General features: G+C 47.4%; 1 protein-coding gene across 4 annotated transcripts in view; it reads right to left on the bottom strand.

Annotated features, from left to right (window-relative positions):
- Positions 1–26,154, bottom strand: part of KDM4B (lysine demethylase 4B) — a 74,013-nt gene that overhangs the window by 20,559 nt on the left and 27,300 nt on the right. For 3 of the 4 annotated variants that reach the window (XM_041425020.1, XM_041425038.1, XM_041425029.1), the window contains exons 6-11: positions 22,316–22,365; positions 19,987–20,090; positions 17,558–17,695; positions 7,071–7,267; positions 6,584–6,616; positions 3,476–3,645 (exon numbers count right to left, since the gene is read on the bottom strand). In XM_041425020.1, coding sequence (XP_041280954.1) covers positions 3,476–3,645; positions 6,584–6,616; positions 7,071–7,267; positions 17,558–17,695; positions 19,987–20,090; positions 22,316–22,365 — 692 coding nt within the window. The remainder of the gene's footprint in view (positions 1–3,475; positions 3,646–6,583; positions 6,617–7,070; positions 7,268–17,557; positions 17,696–19,986; positions 20,091–22,315; positions 22,366–26,154) is intronic. The other variant, XM_041425046.1, reaches the window with a different exon arrangement.

Genomic DNA, 26,154 nt, shown 5'->3' with positions numbered 1-26,154 from the left:
AGTAGTTTGCTGCTCCCTGTGTTTACAAGCACAGCTCTTATCTGGGTATTACTGTGTGTCAATGCACCCAACAGCCCCAGGAAATGAAGAACTGAAAAAAGATACTTGAATCATTATTACCCAAAGATTTCTGCTACCAAGCTTTTCTAAAAAATGCTTTTAAAGCATAAATCAGGTGCAGCACAGAGCTCAGCTGGATCCTGAGATATCCTTTACTCACAGCCATGTCCTTGTTTCTCCCAGCCCACTGTCACTCAGTTTATCTGCACAGCCCTGTGGATGTGACACTTCCTGAGCAGATAAACATCTCAGTGTTGTCACCAGAGGCAGAACTGCCCCGTGAGAGTCTTCCCCACCTCTCCTCCCTGTGAAGGGATTCACACACTCCCATTTTACAGCAGGGATTAGAATTCCTGCTCTCCACTGAGGGGGAGTCTCCAGGTTGGGACCATCAGGGACAGCTGCCCACCCCAGGGAAGAAGTTCCACCAACCCCAACCCACTTCAGGCTACACCAAACCTGACCAGCCCAACCCATGAATGGAAAACCAAAACAACCATCATCCATCCATAATGGAGGTTTCTGCATGAAGAAGGGTGAATAATCCCACAATAGGATAAAGTGCCAAAATCCCTGCTCAAATCCCCTAGGGATCACCTTAACCCCAGCATTCCCCAGAAGCCTGATCACTTTATTTACAATTCACACTAACTTACAAAAATGGGAACAAGTCCAGCTCAAATAATTATAGTTGTACTCATGTAGGCAGTCCCTCAGATAAACTGGTTTGTTCTATCAGAGAGAAAGGAATATTGAATTTCCTTAGAGAAACAAACATATTGAATGAAAGGCAAATTGGATTTCTCCCCAGTTGCACAAAACCAGATCATATTTACTCTCTATACACTCCAAGAATTCTCTCCCCAACAGCACCACAAATGCCATTCACCAGCTTTATTGACTTCTAAAGGGTAATTTGACAGCAGCTGGCACTGAGAACTGTGCTTGAAAGTTTTTGCATTAAGATGAACAAACGAGTTTGCAAGTGAATCTATGGAATCAGAAGCCAGGAAAAAGGAGGAAAAATTCCAAGAGCCTATCTGGCTATCCTGAACTCTTCCAGGAAGGAAAAGGATCTGAAGGCACACATGCACAGGTGGGTTAACAGAGGAATGTCTTTCCTGCCCCTGCACTGCAGGAGGATGGCAGCTGTGGGTGGGACACAGGAACTGCAGGTGACACAAGGTGACACAAGGTGACACAAGGAACACGAGTGGCAGTGTGTGCTGCCTGCCCAGGGACAATCTGAGTCCTCAGCAGAGCTCAGGGAACTGAGGAGCAGCTGAGGGAGCTGAGAAGGGGCTCAGCTGGAGCACAGGAGGCTCAGGGGGACCCTGTGGCTCTGCACAGCTCCTGCCAGGAGGGGACAGCCGGGGGGTCAGGCTGTGCTCCAGGGGACACCAGGACCAGAGGGAACAGTTCACACTGCACCAGGGGAGGGTCAGGCTGGACACCAGCAGGAATTCCTGCCTGGAAAGGGAGGGAAAGCTTGGAAGGGGCTGCCAGGGAGGTTTGGAGCCCCAGCCCTGCAGGTGGCACTCAGGTTTGCAGTTCCCCTGCTGACTCACCAGAGCATTTCTGCTGCTCAGCATGCCCAGACAAGGGCAAAGCCTCAACACTCTGCTTCCTAACTTCCCAAGACAACCTGCTAAAATTCTAAATATATTAATAGCAACATAATAAATTATGAATATAAAGCTGAGTCATAAAAACCAAAAGTAAACACCATAAGGGATCTGGGTCAGAAATCCTGAAAACCTCAAGTTATAAATACTCAGCTTGTCCAAATAACCAAGACAAAGCACAAGACCTACTTTGGAACCACGACTACTTTGAAATCTCATGCTTTCTCCTCAAGGTCATGTCTTCTGGTGTAATAGAAAATGAAGTCAAATTAAAACCAAGAAAATAAAGAAAGGAAGTGCAGGAGGGGGTGGGAGCAGAATTACCACAAGCAGGGCCATCCAAACAGATGCTGTTTTCTTCTTCACGATGAAACCCTAAGACACTGGTGAGAGACAATGCAGACAGCAGCATGTGGAAAACTAGAGAAGCCATTGGGATTTAATTGCTGTATTGCAGCACGAAAGCTGAACATTTGCAAGCAGCCACACCAAGCTGGAGTTTGCTCCAGTGGCACTTCTGCAATGGTGCTGAAAATGAGCTTTTCCCTCCTGAGCCAACAGCTACAGAGCTCTTAAGAAGTAGTGGAAGTGTATGATTTGGAAGGCATTCAGCCAGAACAGAGTTTTTATTATTCCTTGGCCATTCTAATGATCTCAGATCTGTCCTTGTCACTTATCTCTCGTCTCCGAAGAAAAATCAGCATTTTCAGGCCATTTATTACAAGCATCAAGTGTTAAACTTGTACAAGAGCTAAGAGCAGACAATTTAACACACTGCTGATGCTCTCAAGCTTAGGGCAATAGAAATTAAGTATCTGCACTGTGCAACAATGGTTTTCCAACTCCTTATTTCCCACGAAAAGAGAAAATACACTGTCTAGCTGAGAGACTGAACAAAGCCCTCATTCCTCTTCCCTGAGCTTCCACGGATTTCCTTTATGATCATTATCAAGGTTCTCTAAACAGTTTGCAGCATCAGTTTCTCCAAATGCTAAACAAATAATGGATATATACAATAGATGTAAACTAACTCCCTGCAAGCAGTGCTGGAGAGGCCTCAGAGAGGGAGGGAGTGTGTCACAGACACAAAAACCACTTCACCACACATCAGGGGGGAAAAAGCAGATTTTTCCCAGCAAGAACTCCAACCTTTTCTACACAGCCAAGAAAAAGGTGCCACAGAAAGAGCCCCCTGCACAAAGGGTGTGCCCAGGCCTGGGGACTGGATGTGCAGAAGGAATCCCAAAGGACTGGGAGCTGTCACGGCCTGGTTTTATTTCCAGCAAAGGTTTTATATTTCATGCAGAGGAAGCTGAAAAGCTTCCCTGCTCCAGCTAAACTTGAAGAAACCCAAGTGGGACTCGTGCAGCAGCTGTGGATCCCACCCAAACTGAGTTCTCTGGATTCAGTCTCTGAAAAATGGGAACAAAGGGAGGGGAAGAGGAAATGAATTGCACAAGGCAGTGCACAAATCATTCTTTTTCAGAGCAGGACACAAAAATACATCTATTTGTTTCTCTATGAAATACTTTAAAATATTCCTCACATAATATATATTTTTTACAATCCTGTAATAGTTTGAGCCCATAGAATTTTCAAGCCCTGCCAAAAAAGCTATTTGGATTGAATCCTTAAAGGGAGGCAAAAATCAATTGCTGCTGTGGATGATGACATATTTCAGTGAGTTTTTAATACTGGGGAAAACTCTGCTGATATTTCAACAGAAATCAACAGCAGCAGACAAGTTATTCACAGAGGTGTTTTAGAGCTCCTCAGTGCTCTGGCCTCACCTTCTCCCTCCGGCCCTTTGCCTCTCTCCTCTTCCTCCAGATCCGGCCCCCTTTTCAGCTCCTCTTTTACTTTCACATCTTCCAAGGCAGTTTCAATAGCCATGACATCCCCAAGAGACTTCTGATCCTCTGTTTTGTGTCTTCTGGGCTGACTCCTTTTTCGGTGAGACCTGAAAGCACAGAAGTGTGATTTGACATAAAAGAACAGCCTTCAAAATAGAAAACCATCACTGACTTAAAAAGCTGAATAAAAAACAAAAGGATCTTCTTTGGAGAGAAAACACAAGGTAGCTAAAATAGCTACAGGGCAAAAGAGATATCTGAAAGGGAGCAGATGAACCTTGCATAACACAACATTTAAGATCCATTCACAGCAGCCATTAATTGTCTGGGTTTCCTGAAGAGCTTTTTCCTACCATTACTAATGTAAGCTCACAAGCTGCAGTTAAAGTGATTTTAATTGTGTTTTCAATCTATTTCGCTTGTATTTCAAAATACAGATGAAAACTTGTTTAAATCTCTCTTTCATCCTCTGCCTCCATTCCATTATTTCTTTTCATTCTGTCCGTGCCTCCCTTTGGCAAACTGCTGGAAGTCTGCAAAACATCATCTTCCAGCTCTGAGACATTACCCAGCACTGCCAGTTCCCAAAAACACACAATAATGAATGCTCACAGCAAAATCAACAGGCAGTCTATGACTTTTCACCAGTAAATTCAGAAGGTCCAAGGCCTTGAAGAAATCTAACTAAAAAATATGCATATTAATAAGAGCAGACAATTACTAACGAGGCAATAGCAATGCTGTTCATTCTTCTTAAAGTCAGTGCCACTAAGGCAAAGATTACAGGAGCCACAATGCAAAGAGAAATGGAAATTCAGAAGTCAGAGCAAGATTTTTGGGTTGGGAATTGTACCCTCACAGACACTCCCCACTGCTCAGGAGGGACAGGGAGGGAAAACTGCAAGAACAAGAGCCAGAAACTTGTAAGTCAAGAAAATGCAGTTTAATAGATGAAGAAAAGAATTAAGAAAGAAAGAAAGAAGCCCAGGAAATCCACTCACCACCTCCCCAGGCAGAGCAATGCCCAGCCAGTCCCCAAAAACAGCACCTCAGAAGCCAAACCCCTCCTTCCTCCTCTCCCCCCGTTTTTATTGCTCCCCATAACATTTTATGGCACAGAATTTCCCCCTGGCCACTCGGGGCCAGCTGGGTCCCCTCTCAGCCACCCCCAGGGTCCCACTGGGCCACAGTGGGACAAGATAAAGCTTTGACACTGTGCAAGCAACAGCCAAAACTTCAGAGCTTGGTGAGCACTGGTGCAGCCCCAAATCCCAGTCACTCCATCCCAGCCAGCCCCAGCACAGGGCTTTGCAGAATCTGCAGAACTGCTCCTTGAATTTCACATTTAAATCTAACAAGCCCTCCTTTTCCAAAAGGGCTGATTCAGAACCTTGCGATTTTTACCCCATTTTTAGCATGTAGACACTTCTTCTTTGGTTGAAAGCTGCATTTTCCTTGTGGCCTCACATCCATCATCATGTGACAAAACTAAAACACACTTTACTCATCAGTCCCAAAGTCTAGAAAAGCTAAAAAGCAGCTCCCCATCCTCAGAGCCCAGAAAACTCAGCTGCTAATTACATTTGGAGCACAACAGAGTTAAAGAGCCCTTAATCAGCCTTTAAACTGACAAAGAAGGGAGAAAAAAATTCAACCTGGGACGAATGATGACTAGGAAAGCAAGTTGATCCATATGCACAGGGAGCTCTAATTGCCAGGCTCTGAGCAGATGGTGGCCCCAAGAAGAGCTGGTGCCTTCACACCTGCAGGACAGTCATTAGCAGGGCTGAGCCCAGAAGGATCAGCTCTGCTCTTCACCCATGTTCCAAGAACACACCACCTTCCCTGGCAGGGGAGTGGAGGGTGGGAGGTGCAGATAAAGCTGTAAGACTTTGCCACTGCAGCTGGAATGTTCTGTAGCCGAAGGAGGAGTAGAGTCAAGTGCTACAAGCTGGTTTTAGCAAAGTGTGTTTTATTCCTGTGGTGTGGAAGTGCCAGGCAAAAATTACAGCACAGAGCTTTATACTCACAGGAGGGAAAAAAAAGATCTGTTTTGCAGCGCTCTTCTCACTCAGGGGTGGTGGGAGAGAGAGGCAGAAAGCTCAGCATTTAAAGAAAGTGCTTCCAGAACTACAGGCTGAAGGCTGAGCACTTCCAGAAGTGAAGCTGTTCTGTGTCTGACAGAATTCACACACCAGAAATGAAATGGGGACTGGACTAAAACAGTCTCTTGCTGAAGCCATAAAGTAAACAAAGTTGGGTTTTTTAAGGTAACCAAGTCTGACTGACCTTAGAGAAGAAATAACACCTCTCTGCAGAGTTTAAAAGCTCCATTTTTCCAAGAGAGCTGACAAAAAAGCAGCGTTTGTACTCTTTGAAGAACAGACCACAAAGTGACTTAAATTAAGTAGCTACAACTGTGAAGGTTTGGGCAGAGGTGAATCCCATCCCTCCATCCTGCTGAGAAAAGTCAGGCTTCAAGTAAAACCATGTCTTGGAAAGACATAAGCACAGGAGAAAGTACAGCTAAGGAGTATTGAACAGCTTCAAAACTGCTCCAGGATAACGCTGGAATAATCCAGGAAACGCTGAACAGATAAGCAAAAAAAGTACCTGGATCTTTTGCAATAGGCTCAGGCTGAGAGAGGCTTCTCTGCTGGGTAATAGGCTCAGGGAGGGAAAATAATCCTTGGTGTTCATACAGTACCTTACCCTGCACACATCAGCTCCACCAGGAACCCTGAGCAGCCACAAAACTGCAGAAAAAGGGAGTGAGCAGCTCCCTTTCCCCAGCCCCAGCTACACCACACATCCCTGCCAGCCCAGGAGAGCAGCTCGAGAGCCATGAGGCAGTTGAGGTTCTCCAGTGATGGAGGTCACAGAAATCCAAACCAAGATGAAACCTGAGGAACCTCAAGGCCTGAAGATTTCCTGGGGGCTTTCACAAAAAACTCAGTGAGTGAGGAAGAGTTCCAGAGCTGCTGTTTAAGAAACTTGCCAGGAAAAAGAATGAAGGGATTGACGTTGCTGAGGGAAGTCACATACCGGTGTTTGCTGTCCTCTTCCTCATCTCCTATCCTATAAAGCAAGATTCCAACAGGAAAAGGTTAGCATGCCAAATTTTCAATTCAAGCATGCTGTAACACACAAAAATCACAGACTTGTAGAAAATTAATACAAAGATCAAAGGAAGCACAGAAAGGCATGCACAAAATCCCCTTTGCAACTGATGGGCTTTTTTAAACTCCTGCTTTCTGATCAGCGAAGCTCTAAATGTTCACTACAGATATTTTTTGTCTTCCAGGACAAGAGATGAGATTTGAGGGAGCACAAAGTGTCCCACTTTGAAAAGCATGTGCTTTTATAACGTGGGAAGGAAACAGGACCACGAGGGACACATCACCCCAGACAAACAGCACGAGGAACTGCACGAAAAGAACAAAGGAAGAAGAAAAAGAGTCTGAACTATCTGCAGTGGAGAAGGGCAGCATTTACAACGCAAGCAGCTCACTCCAGGGCCCTCTGTGCTCACCTGCGCAGCAGCTTCGCCTTCAGCTCTGCCTTGGTCTCGTTCCAGGCGTCGAGCTCGGGGCTGCTCAGGGCCGTGGGCTTCATGTGGTCCAGCACGGCGATGTCCTTGCCCTGCTTCCAGAGCTCGTAGCGCTCGGGCTGCAGCACCCTGACAAACACGTCCATGGAGATCTTCACCATGTCCTTGCGGCACGTGCACTGCAAGAGAGCACGCGGGTGACAGGGCCCAGGGGACAGCTGCTCCCCCCACCCTGCTGCAGGGGGTCCTGCAGGGGGGCAGGGCTGGCAGTGCCTCGTGTGACAAACGTGTGGTTTGTGAGCGGCTTTTCGCAAGTGTCAAAGTGAATGTTGTGTGTGTTATGTCAGAAAGTTATGCTGTGTTCATTTTCTTAAGTGTTAAATTAACTACTAAATACTGTTTTAGGTTATAACATAATGTTAAAATAGAAACTGTGCTATGTAAGATATTTGGTTAAGAAAGGACTGGCACCAGAGAGCAGCCACAGGACACCTGAATCTTTCAGAGAAAGGGAATTGATTGCTCCCTTATCAGCAGAAAACGAACTTCTTCCCAGCTCGCTCAGACGGCATGAGGATTCACAGGAAGAGGTTGAGAGTGACCAGACAGAATCCTGAGTTTGAATGGAATTTGTGCATCATGTATGAGATGTATGAATATGCAACAGGCTGTTGTTTTTAAGGGTTAATCCTCTGTTAACCGGGGTACTTTTTCGGGCTAGTGATGCCCAGAAAAAGGCCCCCAGACATCTGTATCTCTTTGTTTTTATTGTCTCATATTGTCCTAATCTCAACTGTTCAAATTTTATTACTCTAATTATATTACCATTTTTATAACCATTTTATTACTATTAAACTTTTAAATATTTTAAAAACAAGTGATGGGTGTTTTTCACACCTTGGCTCTGCTGCTCCTGGGGAACCAGCTGCCACTCCAGCACTCTCCAAGGCTGCTGCAGAACTCTTCCCCAAGGATTTTGTTCTCCCTCTGAGCCCCCAACAAGACAAAGCCTCCTGGGACTGGCTCTGCTCGAGTCCTGTGCTGCAGGCATCAGACACAATTACTCTGTCTGGTCCAGCCCAGGTCAGAGTCTGCCCTCAAGCCCATTTCCCTCCATCAGCCTCTCTCTGGCAGAGTTTTCCAGGCTGAAAAGGTATTATTGGTACCACTTCATAACTCAGAAAAGCCTTACAGGAGCCAAAGCCTGACCTGGAGCACAGGGCAGTTAAACTTCATAATGATACATCCTGACATGGCACAGCAGTCCTGCACAAAAGGGAGGAAACAAAAACCCTGCAGTAACTACAACCTGCATCCAAACCATTAGGTGGGAGAAAGTGTGCTTTATTCATTTCAGCTGGCATATGCTCATTAAAACCAACCTGGAGTTACACCCCTGCCATTGCACAGAGAGCACTCTCAGGTGGTTTTCCTTGGATGTATCCCTTTGTCTGAGGAATGAACAGAGTGAGTGCAGCAAGAGGATTCTCACCCTGGGCACTGATGTCAGTCTCAGACAGCCTTTATGAACTTCATCAGAAGAAGGCAGAGGATGGAGAAGGACCCAGGAACCCCCCAGGTGCCTCTGGGGGCTGCAGCCACAGCTCTCTTGGGGTTCTGCTCTCAGGTGCAAAGCTTTGCTTGCACTTAAATTGCTTTTCAGCTCCAAGCTGAGGCTGAGGTAATTGGAGCCACTTTGCAGGATTGATCTGGGGTTTTTTCCACCCTTCCTTCACACCTTTTCAAAACCATTCTATCCATTCTTTTGGCAGAAGTGCCTAAAATTAAACCTGCTTCTCCCCTTTCTCCCTTCCCTTTTCACCACCATCACTAAATAATTTATAGCCATAGCTGAGAATTCACTGACAGAGGCAGAGAGAAGAGTCCTTCTGCACAGTTCTCCACCACCCCACATCCTCCAGCTCCCGTTTCTCACCGTGCAGGGGCTGGGGCAGTGCACAACCCCAGTGTGCTGAGTGGGAAGGAGCATTTATGGACAGGCACTTTCAGGAAAACTCCATTTAATGAAAACCAGCTGAGGCCAGAAAGGCTGGAAATGCAATTTGGCCACAGCAAGGCAGGAACACAGAGGGCACCCGAGCTTCCAACCCCAGCCCAGGCAGGAGCTTCCCAGGGCACCTCCACCAGCCCTGGCCTCAGGGACTGAGCAGATTTTCCTTAAGAAAGTTTAAAAGCACCTGGGCAGAGCTACAAAGAGGAGCACAGAAGAGCATCCCCAGCACAGCTCTGGGGATTGACCTCCCCAGAGGCTGAAATGGCTCCAAAGGGGAGCTCTGCCTTTGGTGATCCTGACCTGGACCCAAGAGTGCAGCACAGACACCCCCACACCCTCAAATCTGCCAGCACAGCCCGAGGCACTCAGGGCCAGAGGTCTCCAGAGCAGTTTCCAGCCCCCAGCAGTTCCAGAGGCTCCCCCAGGTGCAGAAGCTTCCCCCAGGTGCAGAAGCTTCCCCCAGAAGCCCAGGCTGAGCCCGGGGATGCTGCTGGGCTGGACTCAGCACTGGCACTGTGGCCTCCACATCCCACAGCAGCCCAGCTCCTTTCTGTCCACAAATCTACCATGATGCATGTTTGTATTTCAATTTTAATTTAATTCTATTGCTTTCACAGCAGCCAGCATGAATAATTTGCAAAGCCCCTTTCCTCTGGGCTCCTTCTGGCCGTGCAGTGCTGTTGTGTCACAGCCACACTCCCAGCAAGGCCAGGACATTTTTCCACACCCTTCCCTCAGACAGCAGTGGGATCCTGCTGATGCTTCCAGCAGCTGGAAAAGGGAATGTTCTTGTGTGTGTGAGAGAGCTGGAGAGGGAGAATGGGGCAGAGCAGGAGGAGAGGGAGGGTGGAGAAGGGTGAGGAACTGCCTTTGCAATCCAGTCCAGCAGGACAGAAGCAGCAAGGTTGTTTCCTGGCAATGATCTCCAGTCCCACACCCTGCCTTCCCCCTTCCTCATGCACAGAGCTGCATTTCTTTCAAAGAGTTTCACTGTGGTCATAAACAATGTATTTCCTAGAAGACATTATGCCTACACCCCCATCTCTGTCCCTCCCTACCCCAATTTCTGCAGAATATATCCTCCCAAATTCCCTCCAATTCTAACACTTTTACATTCCACTATTATTAAACTTTATAGAAAAAAAAATGAACATGTCAACACTCAAACACCACCAGTAAGGAGAGATCTGAAACCTCATTTCCTTTACATGAGACGGAACTGAACCACAAAGCTCCAGTCTGGGAATTCACAGAATTCCTAGGGATCACCAGCCCTGAGAAGGATTTCAGGGTGATGTGATCACCCAAAGCACAGGACTGAATGGCAACACGAACGTTTTGTCCAAATCCCAGGAGCCCTGAGCTCCCCTCTCCCCCCCCCAGGCTGGCCAGACCCCCCCAGGGAGCAGCAGGGCCACAGATCAAACACCAGAACAAACACAGGATATTCACCACTGGCACCTCCAAGGACCGCTGCAAGTCCTGAACATGGAATGGCAACAAACCAAGCCAAAAATCCACAGCTTTAGGGTCAGTGCTGTGCCTTCAGTCACAGGGGAGCTGAGACCCAAAAGAGCAACAGGAGAGGGGTTTCCACATTCACCAAATCTGCAGGAACTTCACTTATTCCACCTTCTGAAGGCTTTTCCCAGCCTCACCTCCCCCTTTCCATAAGTTAATGGTTTTATTAACTATAAGCACATGGAAAAATACTGTAAGGAAATGCACAATTAAACCTTTTTCCAGCCTAAAACCCCAACATTCTTCCTTTCCTCATTATTTTATTATCTGCAGCTCTAATTTGGAGCCTGTGGTAAAATATGTGACCACAGCAGGAGCCCTGTCCCATCAATTCCAACTCCAGGACTGATAGGGGGGAATTTGTGGCTATGGAATGTACAACCATTATCTTATTTGCAATATTTTTTTAATATGAAAACACAAATAAGTCTCTATAAAATAACAGTCAAATAAAATGACTGTCTCCTTGAAGTCATAAAACCAAATGATTTATGGACAAGTGCAGACTCATTCAGCTTCAACCTTCAGCAACAGTTGAGTGAGGATATTTCCCTCAATTCCCAACTATTAACACTGAACTGAACCTCAGCAGTTCCATCAAGGAAAGGCTAATGGAAAAGAAACCTTTTCCTTATGCAGAAATAGTCACCAAAATTACACATTTAAAGTGGCACTGCTGGTTTTCGTGGACAGAACCCTTCACATTCAGATGAAAGCAGCTGGTAAGACTCAGCTGAGCCTCCCACTTTGGAAATTTATCCATCACAAAACCCAACACGCTCGAAATTGAAGCTCTTTCAGCTTTTAAATGCCAGTCCAAAATCTTTGCTTAAAGCCTTTCTACCTGCTTTTTGACAAAAACGAAGGCAAAAGCAAGTTCCTGGAAGGAGGGGTGGTTCTGGGACAGGGCAGCAGAGGAACCCTGGCTGGTACAGAGCACAGAAAACAGCTCAGCCTCTCGCTGGGCACTCCCAGCACCAAGCAGAGCTCCAGCTGGGGCAGGAAGAAGCCCCCAGCACCACCAGGGCTTGCAAGCAGCAATCCAGCGTGTTCCCATGTCACAGCTGTGCCACCGGCATCCCCCAGCACAGCAAAACCGGCCTGGGGCTCCGGGCTCCTTCTCCTGGGCTCGGGCAGGCCGGGCAGGCTCCTGAGAGATGGACGGCAGCGATTCTGTGAGGAAAGAGGAGCTGGGCCCCGGGGAGGAGGAGAAGCACAGTCTGTGTGCTCAGTGGCTGTGCCTGGAAGCTCGGGGGGAGGAAGATGAGCCTCGACCCCCCGTCTGCAGAGTAATTAGCGGTATCGACAGCAAAGCAGCTCATTAGCAAAGCCTCTGGAAACCCTTGGGAGCTCCACAAACACAACAGTTAGGGAAGATTCCCGTGGAGTGCAGGGCACCATTCCTGCCTGCCCCAGAGCCCCCTCCCTGCACACACAGCATTCTGGGGCAGCCCCAGCTGGGGTAAAAGTAATCAATCAATACAGAAATGAAGCGATCAATAAGCCAGGCCAACAGCCAGAAGGAGCTGGAGGCACTGATCCCCCGGGACAGGCAGCCAGCCCAGCACTGGAGCCTGCAAACCCCAGCAGATCCGGGCTTCGTTCTGCTCACAGAGCCACACCTGGATTTATTCAGCAACAAAAATCGTGCCCAGAACCTCCCAGCCACAACTTGGGGACAGGAGCTTGGGAAAGAGCTGATAAAACAAAGCTTCCAGAGAGTTCCCAGAAAATAACCATCCCCTTTCCACCTCAGCACGAAAAAAAAGCTGCAAAAGTTCCTTTTTCTTGCACAGAATCAAGAGCATTAGGGGTGTTTACAAATATTACAAGAAAATAAGTATGAAGAAAGGTGGAAGAATTTGTACAAGAGCAATTTTGAATCTGTCTCACGAAAATAAACCATGGAAATGTTATTCCATAATAGATTTCTTTAATGTATTCTAAGCTTAAAAGGTCTAATTAGAGTAAAAGAGCAATTTTGAACGTCTGACAAAAATAAACTATGGAAATGCTATTTCATAATAGATTTTTTTTATGTGTTCTAAGCTTAAAAAGGTCTAATTAGAGTCAGTTGAGGCACAGACACAAAATAATGCAAAAATACAGTTCTGATTTGCCTTATTTTGGGGACCAATTTTGCAGTATTACCAAACAGGTTGCTGCAAAAACCTCACAAGTTTTATTTTCTTGGGAAACATGACATATTGAAGGGGAAAAAATCTACTGAAATGTGAATAGTAAGAAGAAAGCTTCAATTTTAGCAGGAAAATGATATGCTAGACAGCATTAAATCCCAGCTATTCCGAGTGTAAATTTGAGATTATTTCTATATTACATATGCAGCACAGAAAGAAGAGTGAGCAGAAGGTTTAGAGGCAGGAAGCCACGGAGAGGATCCTAGGTGGGATCCAAAAGGTCCCTTCTCTTGGCAGACCAGGAAAGCCAAGGAAGTTTTCCCTGTGCCCCTCCCAGAGCTGCCTGGGATGAGGGAAAGCTGTTTTATTTCAGAGCCCAACATGCAGCACTCGGGCAGGAGGGGCAGCCTGAGCCCGTTTTATGCCGAGAGAGAGAATTCCAGCAGTTTTTGTGGAGTAAACAGGAGATGCAGGAAGGCAGGGAAGTGGCAGCCAGCAGGACCCCAGACCCTCTCCTGGAGTGGCTGCACTTAATGGAAGGGAAAGTGCAGAAATTGTTCCACTCCCACCCACTTATTTTCAGTCCAGTTTGCCAAAGAAATAGAAAAGCTGAGCTGGGATTTGATTTTCTGCTAAATCTCTGCACTCTGAAAGGGTCTCTGAATAGCAGGAGGCTCAGAGGCCACCTCAGCTACAGGGAGGGCATTTCCTGAAGCCCCTGGTTTAAAAGGGCTCTTTGGGCAAAGACACAGCTGCTAAAATCCTCTGGTGCTGGCATCCAAGGGTTTCCAGAAACAAAAAACCAGGAGTGCAGGCAGGAACTGCAGGCTCGTGGTGCAAAATAAAAAGAAATTTAATAAAAAAGATGGTAAGGAATGAAAATTATAATTTCCTGCCTTTCACTCAGCAGCTTTTTTCAACAACCAAACAGAAAAAAAAATATGACAAATGGAAGACAAATGACTGAGGAACTCCAGCTACAGGGAACAAAGGGAAATATTTCTCCCTAATTCCTAAGCTCTGCCTATGCAGGCAAACATTAACTGCAGTTTATACAAATAAACCATCCCTCCTCAGCTGAATCAGGAATGCTGAATCCAAAGCAAATATTTGGATTACAGCTGACTCTGAAACACTGTGCCAGGATCTCCAAGGCTGTGCAAAGCCCTCTGAGCTCCTTCCTCTGGGTCTCCTTGTGCTGAGGCCTGTGCCAGTGACACCCAGCGGGGCTGCAGCTGCCGAGGAGCATCCCCTGCCCGGGCTCTGCAGAGCTCTGCGTGCTGCACGGGCCCCCAGCAGGGCTGGGAAGGGCACATGGAGCATCCCTGCAGCCCCAGGATCAGCTGCAGGTCTCTGCCATCCCTGAAGGGAGCTGCTGCCCAGGGTCAGGTGCAAGGGGGAGCTGGGCTGGCCTCAGCCCACCCTGGATGTCCCTGAGCTGCAGCAGGCTCCTCCAGGCCACGGGGACACAGCAGCACATGCAGAGCTGCTAAAAGCTGCTCTTCCTTCTGGGCCACTGTCCAGGGGACATCCACCTCCCACTGGGGCACCCTCCAGGCTGGGAAGGATCCAGACCCTTCCTCTGGAGCTGACCCTGGCTCAGAGCACAGAGAAGCAGCCCTGGAGATTTCTGCACATCACAAAACACAGTTTGTGGAATTTGTCTGACACAAACCACACCCAGCACTGGGGCTGGAGGAGCAATTAGCAGGAGGATCAGCAAATCAGACCCAAGGGGCAAAAGCATCTGTTCTAGCTAAAAACCCGAGGAGAGAAAGACTCCGTGTTCTCAAAAAGCTTTGAACCAAGCAGGACAGCTCAGATTATTCACTTGGTATTCACCAAACCAACTTCCACTGGAATTTCTGAGGATCTGCCCATCCTGGTCACTCATTTACAGATACAAGTGGATTTACCCACTGATAGTTTCCCACACTACTATGCAGCCATTGCTATTTTTTTTTTTTTTCCTAATCCTGACACTTGTTCTACAATTAGAGCAGGACCAGTGTCTCAGCAGTTGATCTTTACACTCCAGGCTGGTGATTCTGTGTTTTTTAAGGCCAGGCAGGTTCTCTGTGGGATGCAGAACATTGCACCCATCTGGCAGGCAATTAGCACAGCTCTGCTCTCCGAGGTGAACCATCACCTTCCTCTCCTGCACTGCAGCACTGACACACAGCTCCCAGCAGAACCCACACCTCCTCCCCAGGACAATGTCCAGGAGAGCATTACAACTGGCTAATTATGAACCTTGCCTTGTCCCCATTCTCCTGAGGGCAGGCAGGACAAGAAGCTGTGCTGGCAGCCCAAGGAAGGAGGGAATCACCCCAGGCAGGGGTCACTGCAGGAGCAGCAGTGCCTGCAGAGCTTTGCCCAGCTCAGACTTCCCAAGAACGTCTATAAATGAGTATATGGTAAGGAAAAAAAAACCCAACCTGCCTGCATGTGAGCAAGGATAATCTAATTGTGCCTGGGAGCACATAAATCAATGAAGCCATATTTGAAATACAGGAAAGCTGTAGTGTTAACTAAAAATCACAAACTCAGGAATGGTGTGGGTTGGGAGGGACCTGAAATCTCATCTCACCCCACCCCTGCCATGGCAGGGACTCCTTCCACTGCCGGGAATGCCCAGCCTGGCCCTGGGCACTGCCAGGGATCAGGGGCAGCCCCAGCTGCTCCGGGCACTGTGCCAGGCCTGCCCACCCTGCCAGGGAGGGATTTCCTCCTGCTGTCTCTCCAGGAATTCTCTCCCCACAGAGCTGAGGCAGCTCCCAGTGCACACCCTGACCACTCCTTAGGTCCCTGCTTAACCTCAAATGAGATTTAAACAAAGCTTTGCCCTCACAGTGTAACAAACTCCCCCTCAGCTGGGACCCCAGCCAGGCACCCCAGGTTAATTAACACCTGCTTTGGAGCAGAATGAACCAGGAGGCTCAGAACAGACAAGTGCCACGGAGTGCAATGGGAATAAATTGGGCATCTCCTTCCACACTTCCACTTTGTGTCCCCAGATCTGCTCCTGCTCTGCTGCTGCTTGTTCAGTAATTTCACGCTACGCTGCCTAACAATGTAAGCATGGAGGCTCCATCTAAAACTGCACTTCCCAAATGTCACTTGTTTGTGAACACATGGCTGAACCCAAAATTGCTTTTAATATTCGAGTGGTGCCTGCTGGCTCTGTTGTAGTTAAGGGTCTGTCTGAATTTCCATGATAAACCCCATTTTCTGGGGTGTAATACCATGACCACTCACTACACAAACACCTGCTTTACAAGGTCACAGCAGACAAACACCACTTTTTACATTTCTAAACCAAGACTGCTTGGCTATTTTTGAGTTTCAGACACCTGACACTGATTTGAGGTCTCTTACAGTTTAAGGTTTTTCTTACCATCCCTTAACTCCAGAACAAATCCAAATGTCTGACCCGTCCCTGGAAGTGTCCAAGGCCAGGCTGGACAGGGCCTGGAGCAACCTGGGATGGTGGAAGGTGTCCCTGCCCATGGCAAAACTTCCCAGATTCTGCTGAATGAGCTTTGCTGGTCAGTTATTCTGCAGACTTCAAACCAGGAGAGCTGCCACAAACCAGAGTACACCAGGAATCTGCCCTAATGAGAAATAACCAGACAAACAGAACTCTCCAAACTTAACTGAGTGCACAGATTAGAGGAATTCAGGTATTTTCAGTGTTATTACCATAGTGTTATTAAAGCTCAAAAGTATTTCCAGCTTATTCCTTCCCCTCCAGTGTGTACCTAATGAGTTGTGTTCAGTTACATCAGTCACCTCATCCACTGTGAAATGCAGTTTGGATGCACCAGAAAACTAATTCCAACTTACCAAACCCAAAACAACCTGTTCAGAACCTGAATGCAACACTTGAGAAAACCATTCCTGCACCCTCAGAACAAAATGGAGCTGGGAGTGCTCACCAGGAGAAAAGGAGACTCAGGGGTGCCCTCCTCACTCTGCAGCTCCTGAAAGGTGCCTGTGCTCAGCTGGGGCTGGGCTCCTTCTCCAGGAGCTGACAGAACCAGAGCACACAGCCTCAGGCTGCACCAAGGGAATACAGGTTGGATATGGGGAAAAAGTGTTTTACAGGAAGGGTGATAAAGTTCTGGAATGTTCTGCCCGGGGAGGTGGTGCAGTCACCATCCCTGGGGGTGTTTAACACAGCCTGGATGTGGCACTGGGGGCCAGGGCTCAGCTGAGCTGTTGGGCCTGGGCTGGACTCCATGGTCTTTAGGGTCTCTTCCAACCCAGGGATTCTGTGATTCTGTGATTCTGTGATTCTGTGAGTTCTGTGAGTTCTGTGAGTTCTGTGAATTCTGTGAGTTCTGTGATTCTGTGAATTCTATGAATTCTGTGATTCTGTAAGTTCTGTAATTCTGTGAGTTCTGTGAGTTCTATGATTCTGTGAGTTCTGTGATTCTGTGAGTCCTATGAGTTCTGTGATTCTGTGAATTCTGTGATTCTGTGAATTCTATGAATTCTGTGATTCTGTAAGTTCTGTAATTCTGTGAGTTCTGTGAGTTCTATGATTCTGTGAGTTCTGTGATTCTGTGAGTCCTATGAGTTCTGTGATTCTGTGAATTCTGTGATTCTGTGAATTCTATGAATTCTGTGATTCTGTGAGTTCTGTGAACACAAATTATTGAGAGGCAAAGCCAGCGGCGTGGGACAGCGAGAGAGCACCTCCCAGAGCAGAGGCATTTCGTGCTCTGCTCAGCAATGAGGACACCCGAGGCACTGCTGTGCTGCAGGAGTGCCCAGCCCTGCCAGCTGCCCACCTGCGTTGCCATCTTGCCGTAGTCGATCCAGCGCAGGGTGGCGAAGTTGGTGGACTCGGCGCAGTTGAAGCCGTGATTGAAGCCAGCGTGGTACCCGTAGGGAAATGTGATCATGAACTCCCCGGCCTCCTGGGTGATCTGGAAAACACAGGGAAAAGGAGGAGACACCCCACAGGTCACTTAGTGCAGCAGCTTGAGAACAGACCCATTAAAAACCCCACTGATGAAACCTCTTCCCACTGGAGGCAGAGCAGCCATGGGCAGCTCTGGGCTGGGCTGGAACATTCCTGGTGAACTGCAGGAATACTTAAGGACTTCTCTTAAGGGAAAAACTCAGAACAGTGGATGGGAAGGGGTCCCATAACTTGAGCTATTTATACCTGCTCCAGTTACAAAGGGGTCTCAGGCTGCAACATTCCAAAAGATCAGTAAATCTCTGATGCGACCACTTTGGCTCATGGCAGCTCCAAACCTTCATTCCCACCCCAAGAGCTCTGGATTTCCCTCCTAACAGTCCCTCTGCATGGCAGGGGTGGCACTGGATGAGCTTTAATGTCCCCTTCACCACAAACCACCCTGTGACTCGACTTCAATGAAATTAAAATAACAATAAGCATTATGGACATTATTAATAAGGGTTGAACTCTACAGATCACAGCTAGAATCAGAGGCAAATCAATCTTGAAGCTTCAAAAATAAAAAAAAAACTTTTTATATCTTGTGCAGAAAAATCATTTGGAATAAAAGAAGCTTAATTGTTAAGAGCATGGCCTGAACCACGGGAGCAGCTCCCAGCCCAGCTGCCCCTCCACGGGCTATGGAAGAGGCAAAGCTTGGTCTTGCCTGTCCTTCCAGCCAGCAGTGCTGACAGAGCTCTCACAGCTGTCACAGGCCAGGAATTCTGCCTGGATTCCTTCCCACAGCCACAGCCCACCCCCCAGCAGCTCTGAGCCCACAGAGACTCCAGGGCACTGCGCTTCCCAACACAGGGATGGGGCCAAATGCAAAATGTAAACACACAGAAGTTCAAACACTCCTCCCTCCCTCCCTCTGAACTTGCAGATGCCATTAACACTAGGAGAATAATTGAAGAAAGAGGGAATAAAAGCTGCTGTGACACACAAGCAGCTCCTGCAGGATTTCAGCAGGAGCACCCTGCATCATCCCCTCCACAAACCCCAGCAGTGCTACTCTGCTGGCTCCAGAGATGAAGAGATGATGTTTCTGTCAGTGAATGCACATCCTGGTGTCTCCATTTCAAGCCCACATCATCCATGGCACTGCTGTCAACATTATCCCACAATAAATTAGAAAACACTCCAGATGATGGATAGGCCATGCAGAAAAGTAATAACTATTGAAGGAAAGCCAGCACAAACTGCCACTCATGAAGAAAGCCCCAAATTTACTGACTTCTGCAAGCTCTTGAGGAATAAATGGAGAAATCAATAGGAGATTACAGAAATACACATTTTTAATTATTAAAAAGCCCTAGTATTGATCTGTTTCTTTTTTTTCCAGAACAGCATTATAGAGATTTATAAATGCTGCCTATTTCAACTTCATTGAAATCTGCCAAGGATTTGGATGAAGGGATCCTATCTCTGCTGCTCAGGACAAATGGCACTTGTCCCCTGTTTGTGAATAACACTGATCCTCCTCCAACAGCCACTGCTTCAGGACAGGGCTTGGACTTTGGGACACTGGAAGGTGTCCCTGCCCATGGCAGGGGTGGGACTGCTGGGGATTCAAGGTCCCTTCCCACGCCATGGTTCCATTAAACCATTTTGGAGCAGGCCTCTGACACTTCCCACATCCACAGGCAGCTCTGGCCTCGTGTGCTGGAACACCCAGCAGCAGCAGCAGCAGCAGCAGCAGTTTGAGTGATTCTGCACAGATACAAATCCCTGTAACCACCCCTGGCTGAGGAGATTTACTTCTTGCCACAAGACTTTAAGAATAAGCACATTAAAACGATCATACCAAATAAACATGACCCCTCTTTTCAAATCAGGGCTTAAGAGCTGCAGGGATCCTTCCAGGCTTAGAGCAGCATGAACACTTACACAACAGGGAACCAGCACAGCCAGCTCCACTTTGGGTCGCACTGGATCCATGAGAAAATAAAAAAGTGTTTCTGAATCACCAGCAGGGTTTTGCTAGCCCTTGATGAGCCAGAACATCCTTATCAGCTCGTGCCTCTCTACCTGAGAGGTTCCCAAATTGCCAGAGCTTGTTCAGTGACAGCTTTTCTTCTCTCCAGTGTCTCAGCCAAAGCCCAAACCCTCCTTTTGCAGCAGAGCTGGTCTGAACCCCAGGCTGCACTCAGCACATCAATGCCCTGGAAATGAAGCCAATTTCCCCCGTGGCTCTGCTGGACTGACTCCTCAGGAGAGAGGAGCTGTGCAGGGACAGCCTGCAGGACCTACCCTGTCAAAGGGAATCCCATACTTCTTCAGGATGGAGGGAGAAATGAGGGTCATCTTGTGACGGAGGAAAGCATCACATCCCTGAGAGCTTCCTGGGAAAAATCCTGTGGAGACATTCAGAGGAGGAGCATCACTACAGGACTGTCCTTGGGAAACAATTCCACATCAATCTGCCCCACACATCACTGCCTAAAGGAAAAAATGGTAATACTGAGGGAAAGGAAAGGTGTCCATCCCAGGCAGTGGCACGAGGGACACGCTCACAGTGCAGAGGCAGCAGGACCTCAACCAGTCAGCACCTCAGCACCCCTAAGGGTTAAATTCTGCCACTGAGTTATTAAAACAAATCACAAATAATTAAGAAAACTAAAACAGTGGTAAACACTGCCCACACCCCCCAAAGGCAGCTCAGCCAATGGAACCCAATTTTCCTCATGATCATGTCTTTCCCTCCAAGTGGCTGATTCCATAACAAACTGTGTGTTTGTAGGAACTCAAACCCATCACAGCTTAGGAAAACAAATAACCCAAGCTCTGGAACCAAAACTAATTGATGAGACATAATGGAAGGGGTTTCAGAAAGTCAAAAGGATTACTGGATTCCAGGTTTACTTATATTTTTGTACTAAAAGCATTTCAATTCAAATTATGACTGTCTGCTACCCAGCCTGTCGTCCCTCTCTGCAGTTCCTCTTTTTAATGCACAGTTTAAGTGGCTCTCATTAAAGCCACTAATAAAGAAGCACATTTTAAGTGATTAGCACCAATAACATGGCAACACATTAACATTCTCTCCATGGGCTCCATGGCTCTCCCAGCGAGCCCATTTACAGCTCAGCTATTCATTTTCCATATTAATTGCACACTCATTTCTCCATGGTAAACTTCTCCCCACTGATGCACAGGACAGGGGAATGGCCAGGCAGCAATTTTGCCTCTTTGCAAAGTTAAATCATCACCCACCAAGCTTCCAGAGACAGGAAACTGAAATAAAGACCAGATCATTGATAATTTGCTCCTGGTTTTACAGCACAAACCATCTCCGTGCCTCAAAATTGATCATCCGTAAAAATTAGTTACAAACAGCAAGAAACTTATTATTGCTCCTGTCAGACTTGGAGTGGTATTTCAGAGTCTGCAGAACACAAGTCATCTGATTGATTGACTTCTTATAAAAATTACTTTTTTCACCTATTAAAGCCTGGCAAATTACTGAGCTGTGGCTTTGAAACGCAACATTTTTGAGCAGCCATTTCCAGTGGTATTTGTATTTTGGGATCATGGAGCTCAGTGCCCAGGAGAGCCCAGCCCCAGGACACTCATCCCCAGTTATTCTGCATTTACCCCACACAATCAGCTGCTCCCCTTGCCACCCTGGAGTGTGCTGAGCAGGGAAAGGCAGCACAGGAATTTGCCTGTTTTCTGGGAAATCAGCATTAGCAGTTCTTTGCTTTTGCATCAGAGCAGAACCTTCCAGATTTCCTGCCTGCTCCTACCTTCACCACCAGATTTAAACCACCCCACTTGCCTCGCTGGAGATTTGGAGCTAATTATTCTGGGCCAGCAGCTTTTTTTAGCTGGGCAGCTCCTTGAACATTTGCAAGTGAACAAAAATAGAAACAACACCAACAAATTAAAACATATCCACTTCTGCAGCCAGACATCTTCCCTGAAGCTTGAGTGGTGGGAGTTTGCCACAGCTCAAAGTAACTCTCCCTTCCCCCCACTTCCATTTTCCTTTTCTGTTTCCCTCCCTTTCATTTTTTCTTTCTTTTTAATATGAATTTTATGGCACTGAAAAATAAAGGAGGATGAGGCTAAAATAAAAGGAAAACCACCAAATACAGAATGTATTTATAGGGTAAAGGAGCAATGGCTACAAACTGGAAGAGGGGAAATTTAGGCTCAATATCAGCCAGAAAATGCCTGTTGTGAGGTGGTGAGACCCTGGAACAGGCTGTGGCTGCCCCAGCCCTGGCAGCATTCCTGGCCCAGTGCAAGGTGCCCCTGCCCACGGCAGTGAAAGGATTTTTAGGGTCCTTTCCAACCCAAACCCTTGTGGATTAAACCCAGACCTGGGAGGGTTTGGCCTCAATGCCTCAAAATCCAAGGGTTTTTTAAGGAATCTTAGCTCAGGTCAGGTTTAGCTCAGTTTAGTTCAGGTCAGGCCGTGCCAGGAGCCCGAGGCTTGGAGGGAAGAGCTGGAAGGGAAACCCTGACAAGTTCTCTGGCTCTGCAGCTGCTCCCCAGCCCAGCAGGCTCCCCAGCAGTCCCCAGCAGGCTCAGGGAGTGCCAGTCCTCCCTGAGCCCAGCCCAGAGCCAGGCTCACCTTTTGCCAGGCGTTCCAGCCGCTTGCCGTGCTCCGGGGGAATGGCGTACCTGGGAGGAGGGAACAGAACACACAGAGAGCACAGTGTCAGCCTTTGGTGGAAAAACAGTGAGGGGAAAGGCTAGGAACAAGAGGGAGAATAACCCTCAGCACAGCACACAACGGCTGGCAATAAAACCAACACTCTGTGTGTGTGACAGGCACAGTAACACACAATCCATGGGAAAAACAGCATTGCACGGAAGTCCTGGGACGTGTTACGTGAAGTGTGTGCTTTCCTGGCACCTCCTCAAACAGCATCACAAGATTGCACCAGGTAGAAGGAAAATGGAGAAGACAAGGTGATGATACAGCACTGGAAACCCCAGAAATAAGAGAGTGCAGGGAACAGCAGGTGTGCTCTCCTTGGGGAAAATATCTGCAAAATAAAACTGTGCTAAATATTAATAAGCAAGAAACAGATGGGCTGAAAAGGTGTGAAGGAGGGTCTGTGTGCTTTGGAAAAGAATAAACCTTTTTCTGTGCAAACAGCTTTCATTTTATTCAAAAAAGTAAATATTCTTCAGCACAGCTCAAGCACTCATGGCTCAGTCCTGATGCCCCTGCTGGATTTTATTGTCTGATGTGAAATAATGGAATTCAAGTGTTCAATAATTTTCTTTATGAGGTGACCCTGAAAATGCAGGGTCTGCTGATGAAAACATCATTAAAGGGTGTAGGGAACAACTTCCACACTTCCTAAAGACAGTTTTCTTAGATTTGGGGTCAGTAAAGTGCAAAAGAATTTGAGTGGAATGTTTTTGGAGTGCAAATTATTGAATGTAATTCTGGGAAAACAATCAACTGTCCCTCAGCTCCCAGGCACAGGCTGGGTGTGCCCAGCACGTACAAACACCAGGGAAGTTTCACATGGCTTGTTCTTCCCAAAAGCTCTTAGTTCTCTTAGTGCTTTGAGCTCCACAATATTCTCAGGAGCAAAGCCCAGGTGACAAAGATTTATGTGTGTTCAGGTTATAAGAAGGGAACTGAATACCAGGACACATTTAAACGTGTTTAACATGATGACACACAACAACATTGCCAATGGAAATTTCTAAATCGTTGGTTACATTCTGCAGCAAATTAAATACAGCTCTCCCTGCTTCTTGTGACAGAGAATTCTGAGAATTTACATTTGTGGGAATGGCATTTATTGCCAGCTATAACTTCTCTTCAAAGTGAATAATAAAAAATGCATTATTTTTGCTATTTCCAGGAAAGATGTCAAACCCATCACTCCCATTATCCCACGCTGGGATCAGGACCTTGCAGGAGGGGACTCAGCAACAGGAGCCCAGCACTGCCCCTCCTGGGCTGGGGGCTCAGAATGCACCTGCTTTTGGGGGGTTTCAGCCAGACAAATTCTGCATTTCTGTGCCAGGAAATCAAGCACACCTGGGCTGGCCTGGCAGAGGATGACAGCACACAAATCCCACCCAGGGGCCTTCAGGCTTTAGGCACTAAGCTGATTTGAACTGATGGCTTGGAAAAAATTTAAGGTAAAACACTGTGTAGCACCTAATCTTGTAAAATAATAAATGCAGCAATAGACTCCCAACATTCCCTGACCAAAGTTTGACAGTGCCTTAAATTGCATAATTATCAAACAATTCAATTTCATTTGTCTGGGACAAAGCTAGTGGCTTTTATTTTACAAAGACCATTCATCACTTACATAAATGTGATAAAACTAATCCCGATCCAAAGCTCCTTTGTGGGATTAATGTCCCTTAAAACAGGGAAATGAGACATTCCAGTCCTTCTGGGAAAAACGCTGAAGGATTGGGAAAGAACCAATTTATGGCTACAAGGCTGCTGATGATTAATGTAATATCCCCGGTCTACAATGCAACCTTCACTTAATTAGTGCCTGTAATTGGGAGTTGTAAAGATAAGATTAATTGAATCTTGAGGATGTTAAAAGTTTAATACATTGGAACACAGTTATTGTGTTATCTGAAACTGCAGCCTGCAAAAAGCCAAGTGAGGCTTCAGAGAACAGCCCATGGAGAGACAAAGAAAAAAGACTTGCTTGGATAGAAACCAGCCAGAGAGGAGGAATTTCCAGCTTATAAAAAAGAACTATATGTAATAATACACAAATCAAAATACCCCAGCACAGAATGGTAATAGCTGACTCCAATTTTAGAAATTAACTTTTTTTCTTTGGGCCAGTCTTTAGGAAGCAGAGCCTACACATCCCTCTGCATTTATTCTTAGGAATTCAAAATATTAACTGCAGAAGAGAATTAAAAGTAGGTCAAATTCTGCTTTAAGTTATGCTCTCAAATCTGACTGATTTACATAAAGCTAGGCAATAAAGACAGAATTTGGGCTGCTATTTAAAACCAGGAAGAGAAACAGAAGGCTCCTGCACGTGTGGCACAGACTGAGCTCCATCTACACACAAAATGATTGATTACGAGGCACAACAACAATGGAAAGATTAAAAATCGCTGCAGTCACTGAGCCATGAGCACCCAGCACGGGCTGGCTCTGGGTGCCACTGGTGCCACTGCTCTGTGTGACCCAGCAGCCCTGGTGTCCCTCAGCACAGCTGGGCACATCCCCAGAGCTCAGCTCAGCTCAGCTCAGCTCAGCCCAGCCCAGCCCAGCCCAGCCCAGCCCAGCTCAGCTCAGCCCTGCTGGGCACATCCTTGGAAAAAATTTAAGGTCAGTTCAGCTCAGCTCAGCCCAGCCCCGCCCAGCCCAGCCCAGCTCAGCACAGCTGGGCACATCCCTAGAGTTCAGCTCAGCTCAGCCCAGCCCAGCCCAGCTCAGCTCAGCCCAGCTCAGCTCAGCTGGGCACCTCCCCAAAGCTCAGCTCAGCTCAGTTCAGCTCAGCTCAGCTCAGCTCTGCTGGGCACATCCCCAGAGCCCAGCCCAGCCCAGCCCAGCCCAGCCCAGCCCAGCTGGGCACATCCCCAGAGCTCAGCTCAGCTCAGCCCAGCCCAGCCCAGCTCAGCTCAGCCCAGCTCAGCCCAGCCCAGCTGCCAAACCCCCATTCCACAGGTGAAAAACACCCAGTGATCTCTTTCCTACAGGCATGGCTCCCAGAGCCCCCAGAGCTGGGGACACTGAGCTGGACGTGTCCCTGTGGCTCAGCCTGGCCCCAGGACAAGGGACACTGATGGCCACAGAGCCAAAGCAGCAGCTGGGGGGACACAAATCAAACCCCCAAGGCACCGGGCGTGCAAACCTGCCTCCAGCCTCGCACAGAGTGACCAAGACAAAGGGCCAGGCTGCACCCAAAACCCTGCCACTCAGCAGTTTGGGGATTCCAGCAGGAAAAATGTGCTGCTGCTCTGCCAGGGAGCAGGAGATTTACACAATGGGGAAAGAAAAAACAGCTTGAGATAAAAAAAGTTATAGCTCTCTGACTCAAATGTCATCTCACCCCCAAGTCAACAACCTGAAAGTAATATACTGAGCCTTTTAAATTACCTTTTTCTACTTTCCACCAAAACAACAGAAAATCCCTGAAGTGGATCAAGTACCACTTGTACACATCTAGAACTTGCTGTTCTGTGGGAAAGACTCTCAGCTTCCAAACTTATTTCATGAAACCTAATTCCAGCACTTCTGATCTCTACTTCCATGCAATTTTCTGAGTTCTTGAGTCAGAATCACAAGTCCAAAAGGTTTTGCCCCAAAGCTATAAATGAGTTAGAAAATGATCTTCCTGGAGTGGTGGCTTGCTTTTGTTAATATGGAATCATGGAATCCCACAATGGCTTGGGTTGGAAGAGATCTTAAATATCCATTTCCACCCCTGCCATGGCAGGGACACCTCCCACTGC

The sequence above is a fragment of the Onychostruthus taczanowskii genome, unplaced genomic scaffold, assembly GCF_017590055.1.
Source record: "Onychostruthus taczanowskii isolate IOZ18803 unplaced genomic scaffold, ASM1759005v1 scaffold112, whole genome shotgun sequence".
Classification (NCBI taxonomy): domain Eukaryota; kingdom Metazoa; phylum Chordata; class Aves; order Passeriformes; family Passeridae; genus Onychostruthus; species Onychostruthus taczanowskii.
This window is presented reverse-complemented; position numbering and strand designations above follow the sequence as displayed.